We start from the raw sequence: 19926 nt of genomic DNA on the forward strand, positions 1-19926 counted from the left end.
CAAAACTTGACCAGGAATTAAAATTCTTGTATATAATGTATATTTTATATAAACACAGATCTGAATTGATTAGATTGGCCCCATTGTCACTAATATCGGATCCAGCTATTTGAGTCAGTATTGGCCCGATATACGATCCAGTATCGGTATCGGAGACTCCCTATCCCAAACTTCATGTGATTATCATAAAGCGGACATGTCTGTAAAGTGGAGACTCGTTGGTACCCATAGAACCCATTTACATTCACATATCTGGAGGTCAGAGGTCAAGGGACCCCTTTTTGAAAATGGCAATGGCCAATTTAGTGCAAGTTTGGATTGTTATTTAGCCTCCTTCTAGCTTTAAAAATGATCCCGCTACAACCTAGAAATCACAAGTTGCGATAAAGAAATTAGTGGCATTGAGCTGAATTTGCGTTAACATGTTATCGTGGCGTTAACTATGACAGCCCTAGTTGATAGACAATGTTGATTGACATGTATGTAGACACACCATTCCTGAGTGAGCTTTGGTAATCTTAATCAATGCTGTTCATTTCTCAGACTTGTCAGTGTTTGCTGGGAGAATGCCCTAACATCAAACACATACAGTATCAATGCTAGCAATCATTGTGTCGCAGTATCGTCAAAAATCTAAAAATACTGTCTGTCTAAGTTATTGATGGTATGTCAGTAATCATTCTGTATGTACACTTCTAACAGTAAGAAAGAATGAATAACTTTGTTTTCATCAGGGAGTCCCTGGCCAACCAGGACCACCCGGACCACCTGGACCCCCTGGGCCAGCCATTCCCTTAGATCGCTTCAATGTGAGTACACAAGATCCAAAACCTCGTACAGTACCTTGAAATGAACTGTGGACATTCATATGTCCCAGCTAGTTTAACACAAAGTGAATGTCTCTCATGTACAGTCTGGGGGCTGAGAGCTAAACCATATCATATTCTATCCATATCCAGTCAATATCTGGTGCTTCTGTTCCGTTGTTTAAGCCTTGTTGTCTGGTGAAACTACTGAGTCAGTTGCATGATTTAGCGTAATCTTTCCCTCTGTTGTTGATGGTGCTGTGGATTTTGTTCATCGAGCATCTTTTCTTTCTGTGTTCATAGCGCTATGATGAACCTTCAAGGAATTACCCAGGTATGACCTCCATCACACACCGTTTGTTGTTTTAGCACCAATACATAATACTGTACGATAGAGAGGGATCAGAATGGAGAAGTTAAGTAACAGTGCAAGTCAAGGAAGAGAGATTTAGAAACGGTTTAAAGTGTCTGCAGAGATAAACAGTTCTATCTTAGTTTCAGTCTGATCCAGCTGCCTCAGCCTGAAGGGGATATACTGTACACTCTATTGTCAAGAGATTAAGCTGTCAAGTCTGATTAGATTTGAAGAATGAATTGATAAAACACAGAAGACGTCACTCTCAATGACACAGTTTTGCATGTCAAATACACCTGTGGGGTATTGTGTACTGACCAATATTAAAAATGATATTTTGTTGAAGCATCGAAAGGGGAAAAAGGAGAGCATGGTGACCGAGGACTTCCAGGAATTCCAGGTAAATCCTCGTTTGCATTAAATACACATACTGTGCCATTATTATATACTTATCCACAGCACTGAAGGACTGCGTTGAAGTGAATTATTAGTTCTTAATCACTAAAACACCTTTGTTTTTTTGTTTTTTTTCCAGGAACAGCCTCTAATTTTGATATTTACACATTCAAGGTAATCTATCTTATCGCCACACCAGCACTCCGTTTCATTAGAATGCTGAATGTACTGTACTTCATAATGCTAACCTGTTTCTAACAGAATGAACTGAAGGGAGAGCGTGGAGGCCTAGGTGTGAAGGGAGAAAAGGGAGATTCTGGTGGTGGATATTATGACCCACGTTTTGGAGGAGTACAAGGCCAACCAGGGCCTCCTGGAAAACCAGGCCTACAGGTGAGTTCAGAGAGTCTGTCGTAGTATATTTACAGGTATTAACGACACAAATCTGATTTTGTTAGAAGATTTGTGGTTTGACCTGTATAGTAAGCACGTGCCCTGTTGTTACACATAATAGTGGTTTGTCATGACCTAGATCATAGACATTTTAAAACTGTGTTCCAGTATTGCATTTTTCTCTTTCATTTTAGGGTCCAAAGGGAGAACACGTATTGGGCCCTCCTGGACCCCAGGGGCCACCAGGAACACCTGGGATTGGTTACGATGGGCGTCCAGGTCCTCCAGGACAACCTGGACCTCCAGGACCCCAAGGATCTCCCTCGCATCCTGGAGCATATAGGCCCAATCACTGTAAGTGACTTTTTCTATGTTTAAATATTCTGGATATTTCTAAACTATACAATCCTACAACTAGTGTGGAGGTAACCTCGAGCTACTGTCTGACTCTGCACTTGACTTGTTAGATACTGGAGACAAACTCCCCTTGAGCTCTTCATAAGTCAAATCCTCAACAAGCTTTTTTTGTTTTCATTTGAAGCCGTCAGTGTTCCTGGACCTCCTGGTCCACCTGGTGCACCTGGAAGTCCTGGTCACTCCTCTGGGGTAAGTGCCAACACTGCATTCTAATGTTATCCAACTGATTGGTTGTTGACATGATTGTTAGGCTGGCATTAGTAATAAGTTGTAATGATCAGTCTGCGTGTTGCCCATTGATCATATTGTGTCTAAAATACATTTGCTTGATAAAATGTTCAGGGCTGATCAGATCTTTTCATTTTAAGAGCTATTGGCAGCCATTTATTAGTTATTCAATTTATGTTCAACAAAAGATAGACACCATGTGTATTTGTTTTCCACAGGTTACTGTTTTGAGGTCATATGACACAATGGTAGCTACTGCCAGACACCAGGCAGAGGGCAGCCTCATCTACATCATTGACAAAGCAGACCTCTATTTGAGAGTACGCGATGGACTGCGGCAAGTCATGGTACAGTCATCTACTTTTCACCCAAGAATAGGTCCTCTTTAAGAGCACTAAATGCTGCATGTGTTTGGATTTTCTGTGTATAGTTGACTAAATAACTAAAGTTATTTCATATAACTTACATTTTAATGATGCTTAATACTCAAAATGTGCTGCTACTGTTTAACGTCTTATTGTTGCTAATAACTGTAAAACTCATATGAGAATGTTTGTTAAAGTTATGTGTTTGTGTTAAAAAAAAAAAGTGGTTTGATTCAGTGTTAATATAGAGACAATATACACTTCCTATATTAATATGTAATACAATTCAGGTCCGCTGATTCATTCACTGTGAGGTGAGATGTCAGTGTTCACTAAACAGCTCTTGTTCTCTTCTCAGCTTGGAGACTACAATCCCTTCTTCAGAGATCTGGTAAGTTCCACAGAACAAAACTACAATAACCATATCTTGCCTTTTTCATTCACCCACTCCTTTTTCAAATTGTTTTAATCTCTCTAATTTTCATTTAAAGAAGAACGAGGTGGCAGAGGTCCAGCCTTCACCTGTGATCCTGTACCCCCAGTCCCAGGACCAGTCCAACAACAACGGAGCTGGCCATTACTCCCAGGGTGGTTCTGCCATACGACCCATTGAGCCCCCACCACACCCACCCGTAGACCCCAGATACCCCCCACAGTATGATCCCAGATTCCCAGACCCGAGACACACCGGTCAAACAGATGGAAGATTAGCCACCCAACACACAGAGAACAGATACCCTGTAACTCCGCAGCGCCGCCCCAGCCCACCTGTACTGCAGCCTGCTGGCCATGGGGACCCATCAGCATCAGGGGTGAGTAAAGTTCAACCAGGAGAGCTCCTGAATCCAAATGTCAATTAGTTCATTATGGAGGGTATCAGGTAAGGGATCATGTACAGCGAGCCGGTCATTGTTGTGAAATTAACCCCGACAGGGCGATGCAGTTTGCGCGGGGTGGTCTTGCATCGGCCTGAAGGGGTTTATTTCACAACAATGACCGGCTCGCTGTACATTATCCCGTTTATTACACGGCTACTTACTGAAGAAATCAATTATTTGACAAAAAAAATAAGAAATGGCCCAACCTGCTTTTGATTTCGAAGGTTGAAATCAGAAACTAATTTTGTTCGATTTCCAATTCAGGATCGAAATCATGACACCAATAATACCAAGTGAAATGTCAGGAAGTTATGAAAAAATAGATAACGCCCAAGCCTAGTATTCAGGCTTGAATTGATTAACCGTCAACATATTTCAATTATTTTGCTTCAAATTTTGCTCTGACCTCTTCTGTAAGTATATACTTCATTATCTCAATGAAATGTACTGAAACAAATGTAGATGTGACACAAAAAGGCAATTTATTATTTTGGCCGGTACATATATACTGGAAAAACAAAGTTTGGAAACTTGTGTTTGGTGGATTATTTCTCTGTTCTTATAATGCTAACTGGCATTGGCAGAGCATTTTGGCAAATGTTTCTTGGGCACTACCCACATAATCAGCTGTGCTGCTCATCCCACAAATGCATGATCCTTACAAGTTGGACATCATTGTGAAGGTAAATAAACAGGCTTTCCAACCATGTAAAATACAATGCCCATTACCATTGTAACAACAGAAAAATACAGGTTTCCAAACTTTTTTCCCCAGTTTAATTATATATATATATAGTATATACATATAGTACTTTCTCAAGACAGAAAATCGCAGGGGCAGAATTAAAAAATATAAGGTTGCAATATTTTATCTGATAGCAACATCCATTTCAAACTTATTTTGGATAATGTGCTAAACTTAGTATATTAAAATAATTGACCTTATAACAATGTGTAACAAGAGCAGGTCATACAGAGGCAGCTAACCGACACCTGTGTCTTCCTCATCAGCTACATCTCATTGCCTTGAACGCCCCTCAAACTGGTAACATGCGAGGAATTCGAGGGGCAGACTTCCTGTGCTTCCAGCAGGCCCGGGCGGTAGGCCTGAAGGGAACCTTCAGAGCTTTCCTGTCCTCCAAGCTTCAAGACCTCTACACCATCGTCCGCAGGTCGGACAGGGAGACCTCCCCCATCGTCAACCTCAAGGTGAGCTACAGCTGGGGAAGTGGCAATATTGTTAACGCCTTTCTGTTTATACTACATTGGCTTTCTGCCTAGGCTGAACCCTCACAGATAAGGACAGACTTTGTGTTTTACATCACATAGATCAATATATCAGTCATTGTCAAGAATTATTTATAACAGATTTTCCAGCAACCCAAAAATCAAAGAATAAAGACATTGGTGGTATTTTCTTTTTAATTTTTAAGGGACATGTAATGTTTTATATTTCTGGTAAATATATTTCATCAATCTTATTTCCATATATGTATTTTGTATATACAGTTCCCTTTGTTAACACCTTATTTTGAAAACCAGACGTAGTCCCACATGTCTACTTCCTCTAACTTCTCCAAGGTGGTCTCTAGCTCTCCCGTCAGCTCCGTTCTCTTTATCCATCCATGGTCAGCTCCATCGGGGCCGTTTGAATGCAGAGAACAGAAATGTCAGTATCTGGGTGCTCTGAGCTCGACCGCACGTTACCGCGATATGATAACGTTTCCTGTCCGTGACAGAGTTAGCATGCAGCTTTAGCTCTGCTCTGTCTAGGTCTGCTTTACCTGCAATGTGTGAAACCCAAAGTGTTTCCATCCTTTACTGGATGTGTAGTGTTTACCACGCTAGATTTGTGAGGGTGAAGGTCGTATCCATGGAGACCCTCCGCTGTTTTGTACTTCCTCGTTGCGGGCAGCAGCGGTTTGTTTTGGTTGAAGGATACGGAACAGATATGACGTCACGTTACTCAGACTACAACAATAAAAGCACTAACTTCCTTCTACCTCTGCATAGACTCAAATGAGAAAAAAATATTGATTCTTGCATTAAAAAAATCTATTTCAGAATTGTAAAAAAACAAATTGCGATACATAGGTGAATCGATTTTTTTTCCCACCCCTAGTGTTAATGGCTGTGGTCTACTACTGTGTTTTAACTGTCTAAACTAAACTTATTCTTTGTATCTTGCTGCTTTATGAAGAAGACATTACGGAGGAGAAATGAAATATAAGGCATTATATTCTCTTCCTTGCAGGATCAAGTGTTGTTCAGCAGTTGGGAGTCCGTCTTCAGTGACACAGCAAGCAAAATGAGGGAGAATGTACCAATCTATTCCTTCGATGGTAGAGACATCGTCAGGGACAGCGCATGGTGAGTCTTTGTTCATTTTGTTTTTACAATAATCTTACATTTAATAGAGCATCCTGTGCACTAACATGTAGCTGTTAGTGTAGTAGTAGTAGTAGTAGTAGTAGTAGTACTAGTAGTACTAGTAGTAGTAGTAGTACTAGTAGTAGTAGTAGTAGCCTTTGCAGTTATATTTTGTAGGGTATAATTTGTTGGTGTTCTATCTGTGGGCACATACTGTATACTGTATATCTATTCTGACCTATTTCTACCTGTTTTTGCTTTCCTCCAGGCCACAGAAAATGGTCTGGCATGGATCAAGCAACAAAGGCCACCGGCAAACAGACCACTACTGTGAAACATGGCGGGCGGGCGACCAGGCTGTGACTGGCCTGGCATCATCACTACAGAGCGGCCACCTCCTGCAGCAAACCTCCAGTAGTTGCTCCGGCTCCTACGTCGTCCTCTGCATTGAAAACGCCTTCACATCACACTCCAAAAAATAAATCACGTCCATCCGCCTTTTCTTTTTTGTTTGTTCTGGGCCTTAGTTAAACACCGTTTGAATTTCCAGAGAACACGCCTGGTGAACATGTGGCGTCCAATGAACTGGCCCTGTGGCTCTTTGCCTGACAGAGACGCTTTGCATTGTCTGCTCCTCCCCTCCATAAACGCCAAAGAGATGGGTCGAACAGAGGGGGGTGTTGGTCCTTTTTCTCGGGGGCATTGACACATATTTTTCTCCGATGGGCGGAACGAGAGCGGAGAAGCTAAATGTGTTCTCAAATTGTATCCATTTTTTAAATATTCTGTATATTACATGTTTGTTGTTTGTGTTTTTTTTTTGTTTTTTTGACGATATCAATGTTTTACCTTTTGAACCGTTTATAAAAATGCTATATCCATCCTGTTATTTTTTATTTTTATTTTAGGTATTGATCATTTCCACATTTTTTCCAATTTCATTTTAGAATTGTGGGTTATGACGGGGAACAGCAAACGTTTAAAGACTATTTTTAAGAAGATAATAGATATTTATTTTTAAATGAAGTTATGTAAGGAAAAATAAATGATTTGGAAAAATAAAAAATGCTAAATACCCTCCTTTATATTCTACACAGCACAGAACATTTAATTCTTTTCAAAAAAGCTCCTGATCAGAAACTGTGCCTTATTACACAATCGGGATTGCTTTACAAAATAACCTCGTGTAGTGAACCACTCCTTTTGTATGCATTTTTCTGCAAATATGTAAATGTTACAGCGGCTTTGGTTCACTTCACACTAAATTTAAATGACCTTGTTGGACACAGACACTACTGCAATGAATAATCCCACATCCAGAGGGCAAGATTCATTCTAGCTGAAATTGAGCCTTTTGAATCTAAAATGATTATTTTACCACTTTATAAAAACCATCAGTGAGTAAGCTGGAAATGATTAGTTTGCTGCTAATCTTTGTTGGAGTGATTGCTGTCACACATGTTAGGGACAGAAAAACCAGTATGTTAAGGACAGAGCAGCTTTTGCAGTAGCCTTATTTAAATTTCAGAGACTAACCTGGCCTTAGTGCTGCCGATGTCTTGACTGAACCTGTGGATATCCATTTTTATAACAAATTGTGCTGTACTGTTTCTCCCGGGCACTGAATAAAAGTCTTTTTCAACTACAACAATAATGAGATGTCCTGTACTTATAGCTGTACACTGTGAATCCTTTGATTTTCTGAAAAAATGCCCCAATCTCATGAGGATCTGTGATGGCACTGTGGCCTTGATACGTTTCACTCAGCAGCCCTGAGCAGCAGTTTGATGTCCTACTCAATGAGATGTTGCTGGTGGCATTGACTCCACCACAAATCAGTGTCTCCAGTGGCAATGACAGACGCTCAGCACACCTTGGTCATACATCATCTATTAAAGCTGAAGTAGGCGAGATTGGAGCAAATATGATTCAAAAAGTTATTTTTATAAAATAGGTTCATTGGGTGATCTTACACATCAGTAACTGTAATAATTGTAATAATTGTCATTATTATGGGTATATTAAAACAAAAAGGTATTGCCAGAAGCATTTAATTTACAATTTATCAGTGTCTTGATTAGGAGTAAAGTAAAAATTGATGTTGCATTTGAACTAATTAGGACACTAGTGTGTCCAAAAAGTCATAAAAAAGTATATAATTGTATAGTATGTCGAAAAAAGTCATAAAGAGTCATAATATGTCGAAAAAAAAGTGATAGTATAGTATGTCGAAAAAAATTTAAAAGTCTTAGTATAGTATGTAGAAAAAAATAAAAAAAAGTGATATTATAGTATGTCGAAATAAGTATAGTCTATAGTGTGTTGAAAAAAAATCATAGTATGGTATGTTGAAATAAAGTCATATTGCAGTATATACAAAAAAAGTCATGGTATAGTATTTTGAAAAAAATAGTCTAGTATGTCAAAAGAAATTTCATAGTTTAGTACATCTAAAAAGTAAAAAAAAACATAGTTAAGTATGTCGAAAAAAAGTCATAGTATAGTATATCAAGAAAAAAAAGTCATAGTAAAGTATGTCGATAAAATTCAAAGTATAGTATGTCGAAAAAAAAAAAAGTCACAGTGTTTGTATGTCGAAAAATAAAAAAAAGTCATAGTATAGTATGTCCAGAAAAGTTGTGAAAAAAACATTGTATAGTATGTTCAAAAAAGTCCTAAAAATGTAATAGAATAGTATGTCGAATAAAATCATAGTATATTTAAAAAAGTCATATATATGTCATAGTATAGTATGTCGAAAAAAGTCATCAAAATGTAATAGAATAGTATGTCGAATAAAGTGATAGTATATTTAAAAAAGTCATAAATAAGTCATAGTATAGTATGTCGAAAAAAGTCATAAAGAGTCATAGTATACGTCGAAAAAAAGTCATAAAAAAAGTTATAATATAGAATATCATAAAATGTCATAAACAAGTCATAGTATAGAGTGTCATAAAATATCATAAAAAATAATAGTATACTGTCATAAAAGTTCATAAAAATGTCATAGTAAAGTATGTCATAAAAATTCATACAAAAGTCATACTATAGTATGACTTTTGTATGAATTTTTATGACATACTTTATGACTCTATGACATATTTGTCGCATTTCTATAGCTATGTCTTTTTTTATGACATTTTTATGACTCTTATGGCATACTATACTAGGACATTTTCACAACATATTTTACTGTGATGTTTTCATGACATACCATACTATGACATTTCTATGGCATTTTATCCCAAACTTTACTATGGCATTTTTTGGAATGGTACTTTTATCTCATTCAATTTTTTATTTATTCATATTGTTAACTTATAAGTTGTAGCAAATGTGCATAGAGAATGAATGGATGGTATGGAAATGAGAATAACTTAAAAACTAAAAGAAATTCAAAAATTGCATAAAATCTTTAAAAGCGGTAACAGTATCCATTCTAGTGGAGCTTTGAGTGTCTAGTTTAAACATCGTAAGGGGAGATACATTTTGTAATCTTGAGCTCCATAGGGTTTAATGGAGTTAAAGTTCTATTTTTATATATCTCCAAAAGTATAAAAGTGATAAAAAACTGTTTATTTTTGCATACTTTGTTACATATTAACAGAAAAAAAAGCCTCACCTAATATATAGTTTTAATACGTATTTTGATATTGCTTTTAGATGTAGGGTAGGTATCGGGGCACTATTAGTGCAAATTTGAACTAAACAGCAGATAAATGCTGTCCACTATAACCACCTGAATGTAAGAAACTCTTCTGGTGGGCATATTTTAACTACTAAATTAGGCCAACTCTGAATAATTCAAATTAATCTTCTTAATCAAATTTCATCCTGAAACGCCTCCTAACTTTAAAGAAGAGATTTAAGGGGATTTTATGAGCTATCGCCAATGACTGGTGACCTAATTCAGTTCACTTTTAAAATCCACTTTGCTTGTAGACCTATAGCAAATGTATTCATGATTTCCTGATAAATTCATTTAAAGAAATGTCAATCTTCACATGTTCTGCTTTACTCAGAGGTGGGAGGAAGTCACACATGTGCAAGTCTCAAGCAAGTCCCAATTTTATAAATACTATACTATGACTTTTTTCGACATACCATCTTATGACTTTTAAAAAAAATGTCGACATACTATAATATAACTTTTTTCGGTATATGACTGTTTATGACTTATTTATGACTTTTTTACATACAATAATATGACTTTTTTTACATACTATACTTTCACTTTTTTATGACTTTCTTCGACATACTATACGATGACCTGTTTATGAATTTTTATTACATTCTGTACTGTGACTTTTTTATGACTTTTTTTTTTACACACTATACCATGACTTATTTATGACTATTTTTACATACTATACCATGACTTATTTATGACTTTTTTTTCAATAAACTGGCACATAACGTGTCATTTAATGAGATTTTTCTACATATTATAGTATGACTTCTTTCAACATATTATACTATGACTTTTTAGTGACTTTTTTGACATACTATACTATGACCTTTTTTAAGACTTTTTATGACATACTATACTGAGACTGTTTGATGACTTTTTCTGAATGGCTATACTGTGACTTTTTATTTTTTATAATTTTTTTTATGACATACTATTCTATGACTATAACATCTTATGACATATTGTTATGACTTTTTTTTCATTTTTATGACATACTATACTATGACTTTTTACAGATCTGCACAATTAATCGAAATTTTATCGAAATCACAATATTGCCTACATTCATTTCCAAATCGCAAGAAAAGCAATATCTGTCGAAGGCAAAATGTGTGTCAAAATACCATTTTAAATGAAACATTGTGGTACTGCAGAGTTGTCCTGGCCTACACATCATATTCTACAGACTTAAGTAAAGATCTTTGTTTGGTAGAGATCCCCGCAAAATTATAATCATTTTAATACGTTTTTCAATGAAAATGAGAATAATGATGTAAAAATGATCATTCCCTGTAATATCGATAATCATATCAGTCAAAGTAATCGAAATTAGATATTTTTTTCTAAATTGTTCAGCCCTACTTTTTATGACTTTTTTTCATGCCATACTATACTATAACTTTTCTTTCATGAATTTTTGTGATAAACTGTAGTATGACTTTGACTTTTTCATGATGTACTATACTATGATTTTTTTAAAATTATTTTTCATGACCTACTATACTATGACTTTTTTATTACTTTGTTATGACATACTATACTATGGCATTTTTTATGACTATTTCCTTGCACTATTTATATTGTTTAGAACTTATATAACACTTAACTTGTATATAGATGTTTGTTTGTATTTCTTAGTTTATTTTTGGACTCTTATTTTTTATGACATACTATACTATGACTTATTTTTGATGACATACATACTATACTATACTAGAATAGAATAGAATAGAAAGCTCTATTGACATCGTATTAAATACAACGAGATTCACAGTATATTATGACCTTTTGATGACATTCTTTACTATGACTTTATTTTTATGACATACTTTATTATGACTTATCTTTTGGATTTTTCATGACATAGTATGACTTTTTGATGATATACTATACTATGACATATTTATGACTTTTTTAAATGACACTACATTATAACATTTTTTTGACGCACTATATTATTAATTTTAATGGCATACCATACTATGACTTTTCTATGACATTTTTATGACATATATTATTATTTTGTTATGTCATACTATGCAATGACATTCATTATGACGTTTTCGTGACATACTATACTATGACTTTTGTATGACTACTACAACAACAACTACTACAATGTTACTACAAGAGCTACTACTACAACAACTACTACTAGTAGTTGAATTGATGGGAATTGAGTTTATATCGTATTTTTTCCATGTGCTCCAGTTCTTGTCTACTCCAGGCCCTTAAAGTCCCTTTGTCTGGACAAAAAAACAAGGCATTTACACCAACATTTACAAAATATATAAATAATAATAATATATAAATAAATATATAAATTTATTTATAATTTATAATTAGTAGCACCTCTAAAGCTCACTTACTAACATGTTTTCTCTCAGTTGTTTAATTCATACAAAAAATTAAGCTAGTAAAGTTTTACAGGGAGTCTTTTCACCATGAGGTTGCCAGACAACCAGCTGGCAACCAAAGCAGCTAGAATGTGTTAATTAGTGAGCTTCAGAGGCCTCCAGCTTCATGCTAGTCAGCATCATTAGTAGTGTGGTGACTGCTAGCCATCTGGGGATTGAAACTCTCTTGGGTGGCAGGGGATGTTCTACGTGTTGAGTGTGTTTCAAGCACTAAGTGGGGAAAAAAAATACACTAAAAGCTATGTTTATGTTTCATTTATGTTGTAATGCTACTGTTTTTTTGTGGAGAAGAAAAGAAGGCAGCTGGCAAGTAAAGCAAATAATAATTACTTCTGTATTGATTAGATATTTTTGCCTGATAGCACATGTACTATAGAACTGTTGAGAATGTGTTCATGTTTTGAATGTGCACTTTGACAGGAATGAGTTATAGCATTTGCACAGCATGGTTTCTTATTTTAACACATGACAAAGATAGAGTAAGATAGACATTGAATATCAAATGGCAAAAACAGACAGCTGTTCGTTTGGGGTTGCAAACTCAAAAAAGTTTGTTCTGAAGACAAAAAGAAAGTATGGTGTGAGTTATTAAGTTTTAGTAAGTCTTAATGTAACAGGAAGCACATATATAAAAATAAACATATTCAATTGTCCAGAACAGTTTCCAGAACATACTGCTTAATAAGCAGTATTGTTTTCACAGAAAGCCCTAAAATAATCAAACTCACACATGCCATAGATAAATTAGTTTGTAAAAATCTCTGGAAAAACAAATCAGAACACTTGAATTTTCATCACACATGTCATCACAACTGGTTTTTGAGCTAAATGCTAACGCTAGCATGGCAACATGTTAGGACCATGATGACAGGTTTAGTGGGCATGTTTACCATGTCCACCATGTTAGGTTAGCGTGTTAACATCTGCTGCTTAGCACTCAACAAAGTATCAGCTGAGGCTGATGGGAATGCCATTAGTTTTGTAGGTATTTGAACCAAAGTATTATTCATCCTGTGGGGGACATGAATGTCTGAGCCAAATTTAATTGCAATCTATCCAATAGTTGTTGGACATTTCACTGAGCAACCCTTTATCGTGAGGGGGTCCAACACAAGGCAGACCTTGTGTTGGTGCTAAGGGAAAAGTCAAGAAATCACCAAAGTCAGTAGGATTCATCCTCTGGAAACCAGGAATGTTGGTACAATATTTTGCGCCAATCCACTGAGTAGATATTGAGATAGTATCTCACAGAATAAGTGAAAGCATTGACCTGCTGGTAGTGCGACAGGAAAAGTCAGGGGATCACAAGGATCAGAGGAGTTCATCCTGTCGGCACCATGTATATCTGTACCAAATTCCACGGCAATTCATCCAAAAGTTGGAAAACCTTCACCACAAAACAAAGATGTCAACCTGCTGGTTGCACTAGAGGAAAAGTCAGAGGATCACCAATGCTCTGAAGATTAGGATCCATAAACGTTGGTAAACCAGCCAAACAGAGTGTCTGAAAGTGTGAGCATCTGCTCCACAGAAATAGGGGGCATCCTTTCACCTCTACTAATCGGTCCATACAATCTAAATCTACATTCATCAGTAAGGGTTCTCCAATCGATCGGCCATCGATTGTTATCGGCCGACATTTGTTCCAAATTTTGGTGGTATAAAGGCCAATCAGACGATGCATTGATTCAGAATTGAAACGTTTTCAATACTCATTTGTGTGCATTCTCGCCTGCTCTTTTCGCTCTGAGAGCCTCACAGCTGGACACACACATGCGCGGCTGGCGCTGCGTAGCTACGTGGCCGGCTCGCCATCTGCAGCAGTAGTTTTGCCGTCTTTCTGATCTATTTTTTCCACGAGGCCTCCATCAGGCAAAATGTTGATATAGAATTTAAAAGTCAACGTTATGAATGAAGCTTCCGCCTATTCGGTACAGCCCCTCTGAAACCAAGCAGGTCTAACAACAACGGCGAGTAGTATGAGATACAGTCTGAAGTCATGGAGACCGCTGATGCCAAAAGGAAACAGAAATGTTGAGCGTTCATGATGATGCCATTCTTTATATAGGCTTGCCTGCCTATCAATTGTTTTTTAAGCTCAATAAACACAGATAATATTTGACCAGAAAATCTTCCATTTGTCTGGGACGACTATGTTGTCGCGGGGGTATAATTAGCATTCTTCCTGACAAGCGAGCATGACATGGTTGGTACCAATGGATTGCTTCTAGTTACATATGATACCAGTATCTTCACTCTAACTTGACTCAAAACTCAGCCCGCAACAACCTCTGAGAGACAGAATAGTCGGAGGGTTAAGGGGTTTTAATCCAATACATAAACTCACCATGGAAGGCAGCTCTGCTTATTGGTTCTCTGGACTGACGGCAGACTGGAGCTAAAGTGACTCACTATCGCCTCTCGAGGAACAATGGTATTACAAGACAGGCCGGACCTTGCTGGTCGATATCTCTGCAACACAACACACTGGCGTGGCATAATGTCAGAACTGTTACTTCTTCACATTCTTTTGATAATCATAGTTCATTTTTTTTATGTTTTAAACTAAATTTCTGGCCAGATCTTACATGTTGCTCCTTTAAATACCCCCCAGCCAACCTCAAATAATGGATAGCAAACATATGTCTACAATATGATATATTTGAAATAAAAACATATATATGATTAGCAATCATTCAAAAAATGTGTCCCGAGTATATAAAGACAGATGAGGTCGAGGCACAGCAGCAAGACAGAAAGGTTGCCTCTGCCAAATATGTTATATCCTATAACAGAACACCTGAGAGTGCGTTATACCATGTCCAAAATATTTGATTGTATCTGATACTCGCCACTTTATAATGCATATTTCTTTGCACGACTAAGTGTAAGTAGACAAGTCTATTCAGTAGATAATCTTCATAGAGCTAGGGTTACAATTTGTGTAACCATGGTTTTAGTGTTTTCTGTGCTCAGTCTATTGATATTATTACTCACCATTTATTTCTATCATATCTGTATTCAGTACAATCACGGAAAATACTGTCGTACAATTTATTTACCCTGACGAGATGCTCGGAGCTTGTAAACATGTAACTAATTCTGTATTAGTTTTCTAGACGTACTAAACAGGCCTGTACTTCAATACAGAGGACAGTGTACAAACTTTGCTGGGGTCAGTTTCTTTCAAGTTTCACATTTCAATAAACTCATGCTGAATTTGGTATTAAATCTGTATTAAATGGGAGCCTGAAGGCATCATCTTTAGTGGCATGTCATTTGAGAATCAAGCGCAGCTGAATTTATCCATGCGCCCACCCTTAATAAAAAGCGTTCCCTAAAAATAATCAGTAAATACAGTCACTTCCCACTCAATTTCATCAAATCCGCCTCTTAAGCATCTCAACCTGCTGAGCAGCCTTACGAGAGCTGTAAGGCTTATATTAATTGACTTGGGGGGAGGGGGGAGGGGGGCTCAGTCTCGCTGCAGTGTCCCTGGCTGAAAGAAAAATAGACTAGCATCATAACTCCTGTCCAATTGCTCAATGTCCATGGTTGAGTAAATCTTCAGGAAAAAAACACACTTACTGAGTGGCGTATTATCCATTAAGTCTTCTTGACTGACTGAGGTTAGAGTGGGTGGGGGGTGGTTGGGATGTAATAACCCGCAGCTGGCTTTGCTGCGACGTGCTATCACACTGGCTGCCCGAGGAAAGCTATATTTAGTGGGTGCTAAGTAATAACTAAGTACAGTGAAATGATCCAGCTACGGTAATGATACAACAAGGTGACAACCAGATATCGGGGGACTTAATTACATTCGGGGCGGAAGCGAAAAGCCACAGTTGTCAGATCTCTGGTCTGTGTTTATTCGACGCTGGTGACTCGCTGTCACATTAACCCAAATCTAACAATATCTTAACGCTGCACTCGGCGTAGTTACAGAGCCACTTTAATTTGTGACCTTCTACTGTGTTTATCTGAAAGAAGAGCAAGCTTATTTTAGTGTAATACCGACCTCAGCATATACACAGGAAAAAACAGTGTGTATATAAAAATACTACTTGCTATAAATAATTAGTAAATATCTTCAATAGGGTTGATTGTCCATAGTTAATTGAGATTAATCACAAATTAATTGCACATTTGTTATCTGTTCAAAATGTACCTTAAACAAAGATTTGTCAAGTGTTTAATCCTCTTATCAACATGGGTATGGGCAAATTTGCTGCTTTATGCAAATGTGTATATTAATTATTAGTAATCAATTAACAACACAAAACAATGACAGATATTGTCCAGAAACCTGTTTAGCTGTAAAATGAGGAAGTTTGTGATCAGCTGAGGAAATACCAAGCACCACCCCCCAGCCAGAACAAACGTTCTCATTTTACAGCTGAACAGTACACTACAAGATGATTCTGAAAATATTTTAAACAAGAAATAGTCATTACAGTAACAGGATATGAATTCATATTTGATCAGCGCAGCCTAGTTTGACCATTTGATCGGAGTTTGCGAGTGATTGACAGCTGCCTCCGTTGAATGAACAGCCAATAGGAACGCTCTCTCTGAAATGACCTGTGATTGGTCAAAGTCTCCCTTCAGGCTAGATGTTCTAAAGCCTGAAAACAGAGCCATGAGGAGGAGCAGAAGTCTAGTTATCTCTCAGAACACTTGAATTATAATATGCTGAAAGGTTATTATGGAATTTTTGCCCAATGATGCTGCAACATTCTGCCTACTGCAGCTTTAACTTTGACAGCCCTAGTAGTTTTACCATTTTAATGCAATCTGCCTCTAACTAGACCAACATGTTTCCCCATCAAATTAAAGGGTAATAAGGAGGCCTAAAGCAACATTTGTGTAGCGTCTGAAGTACTTCAGGCCCACCACGAGGCTTTCACATTTCACTGACATTTAGATAGATAATGAGTAACAATCTCCCAGTCTTTAAATCCCCTTGTGAATCTTATGGCATTTAAGTCTATTTTTTCCCTCCTGTCTTTAAATATTTGATGAGGAGGATGCTATCTAGAGTGGATATTCCTGGCATTGGCTTTGACCACTTCATTATACCTGCTCTCTCCTTTACACTGACCCAGGTACAGTATGTTGCTCCAATACATTTGAGAGGCATAATTCAAAGTCAAGGCTAAGCCACTTGCTGTCAAACAGGCTTCAGGGACAGAGGTGAAAAGATCAGGACTTACAACACAGTACTGATTTTCTATCACTGACTGCTGTTCCCGTAATTGATGAAATTATGTGCATCAATTATTTACTTAATTAATGCAATTGTGCATTTGGTTCAATGCATATTTTATGTATTTTTCTGGATGACAATGTCACTTAGCAGCACTGAGGAAAAATCATTCTTCAGCTCTTGCCAAAATTCGGAGCCAAAACGTAGCAGCTCCTTGGATATAAATCTGTTTGTTACTTTTCATCGCCAGTATTTATCAGACTCTTTATGATAAACTACCAAATAACCACTAAAAACAAATATCTGTTGATCATTCTGCAGTTTTTTGCAGCTCTTTCTAGAAGCGACCTCCATGATGGTGTAATTCAGAATTCCCCCAGGTCAGGTCTACAGTACAGTGGCAGTTCACAGCTACCTCACCAACCTTCCACAGCTCACTGCCCATGGTCATCAGTGCAGCTGGTTACATATTCGATGTGACATCTCCTTCCATCTTCTAATGAATTTTTTATGTCTCTTCCTCTCCCGCTCACACGCAGACGGGCTCGTATCAGCCCCGTTCTGTAAAACTATGCTACTGTAAATGACGGCGTTGCCTTTGGAATCTGTGACCCTGCTGTCCTGCTATGCTAGGGATCACTTTACTGCAGGTTTCTCACTGATTGGATTGTCCACAGACGTTGTAATGCGCAGTGTTGGCGCATTCGCAAGATTATTACAATCACTGGATTGTCAAGATACAAACTCGGGCATGCAAGGAAGGGGAAAATCATGTCAAACATAAATATCCATGAAATTATTTTTCTGACAAGGAATCATGAACGTATGTCTAATCTTAGACGTCATTATACCAGCAACAGTCCAGTAAGGGATATGTTTTCTCATGCATCCCCTGTCTGGCGATATCGATTTCACAAAAAGACAAACTTCTGGATTTTACTCTCCTCTAAACTGACAGTTAGATGCCACACTTGTGCTGTGCATATCTCACCGTGTTATAATGCACTCAGGTATTGACAGCCTCATTGATTTTCAGGGCACCTGCAAAAGATCAGTGAAAGGGGAGTAATGTGATAATCTGCAGGCCCTAGACATGGTTTTACCTTGATGGAGAAATAACACATTTCTTCTGATCACCTTAGTTTTTATTTCTTCTAAACTCTTCACCCAGCTGACGAGGATTATGTAGTATGTAGGGCTGTCAATCGTATACAATTTTTAATCGCAATTGATCACATGATTGTCCATAGTTAATCGTGATTAATCGCAAGCATTTTATATCTGTTCAAAATGTACTTTAAAGGGAGATTTCCCAAGTGTTTAATCCTCTTATCAACATGGGAGTGGGAAAATATGCTGCTTTATGCAAATGTATGTACATATTTATTATTGGAAATCAATTAACAACACAAAAAAATGACAGATATTGTCCAGAAACCCTCACAGGTACTGCATTTAGCATAAAACAACATGCTCAAATCCTAACATGGCAAACTGCAGCCCAACAGGCAACAACAGCTGTCAGTGTGTCAGTGTGCTGACTTGACTATGACTTGCCCCAAACTGCATGTGATTATCATAAAGTGGGCATGTCTGTAAAGGGGAGACTCGTGGGTACCCATAGAACCCATTTACATTCACTGATCTGGAGGTCAGAGGTCAAGGGACCCCTTTGAGAATGGCCATGACAGTTTTTCCTCGCCAAAATTTAGCGCAAGTTTGGAGCGTTATTTAACCTCCTTCACGACAAGCTAGTATGACATGGTTGGTAATGATGGATTCCTTAATTTTTTTAATTACATATGATTTCATATCTTCACTTCAACTTTAAAATTGAGCCAACTACAGCATAAAAATCGCAAGTTGCGTTAATGTTGAAATTGGTGGCGATTCTAGTCTGGCATTAGAAAAACAGATATGGTAAGAGGTAAAGTTGAGGATGTTTATATGATGTGGAAACCTTTCATACATTTTATGAATGGCTTGACTGTAGATCCTTGTGATCAGATAAGGATTGGTTCTACAACCGTCACTCCAATGTAGCTTGTAATTTGTATCATTACTGGAGCAGGATGGTTGTGAATAGGGAGATAGAATAGGATGATGACTGAACTGTACACAGATTTGTTTAATTGATTATATGTACATGTGTTTTTGTATGTGTATATACTGCGTGTGCGTATATGTGTATGCATGTATATATGTATACAGTATATATATGTATATATATATATATATATATACATATATATACATATATATAGATAGACTTTTTTATTTTATTCTTTTTAATTAAATTTTTTTTTAATTACATTTTTTTACTTGTGTATATTCTTTTTATTTATTTATCTATTTTTTGTATATAATATGTTTTTCCTGTATCTATACTGGCTTGTTTTAT

General features: G+C 37.0%; 1 protein-coding gene across 5 annotated transcripts in view; it reads left to right on the forward strand.

Annotated features, from left to right (window-relative positions):
* The window catches only part of col18a1a (collagen type XVIII alpha 1 chain a), a 114749-nt gene extending 106893 nt beyond the window's left edge, over positions 1 to 7856 (forward strand). For all 5 annotated transcript variants that reach the window (XM_037790033.1, XM_037790029.1, XM_037790031.1 and 2 more), the window contains 13 exons: positions 735 to 809; positions 1110 to 1140; positions 1508 to 1561; positions 1697 to 1731; positions 1819 to 1950; positions 2145 to 2304; positions 2492 to 2556; positions 2814 to 2942; positions 3319 to 3351; positions 3452 to 3772; positions 4850 to 5047; positions 6093 to 6208; positions 6477 to 7856. In XM_037790033.1, the coding sequence (XP_037645961.1) occupies positions 735 to 809; positions 1110 to 1140; positions 1508 to 1561; positions 1697 to 1731; positions 1819 to 1950; positions 2145 to 2304; positions 2492 to 2556; positions 2814 to 2942; positions 3319 to 3351; positions 3452 to 3772; positions 4850 to 5047; positions 6093 to 6208; positions 6477 to 6690 (1563 nt within the window). In that variant the 3' untranslated portion in view covers positions 6691 to 7856. The remainder of the gene's footprint in view (positions 1 to 734; positions 810 to 1109; positions 1141 to 1507; positions 1562 to 1696; positions 1732 to 1818; positions 1951 to 2144; positions 2305 to 2491; positions 2557 to 2813; positions 2943 to 3318; positions 3352 to 3451; positions 3773 to 4849; positions 5048 to 6092; positions 6209 to 6476) is intronic.
* The last annotated feature ends 12070 nt before the right edge of the window (positions 7857 to 19926 follow it).

This window comes from Sebastes umbrosus, chromosome 13, assembly GCF_015220745.1.
Source record: "Sebastes umbrosus isolate fSebUmb1 chromosome 13, fSebUmb1.pri, whole genome shotgun sequence".
Lineage (NCBI taxonomy): Eukaryota > Metazoa > Chordata > Actinopteri > Perciformes > Sebastidae > Sebastes > Sebastes umbrosus.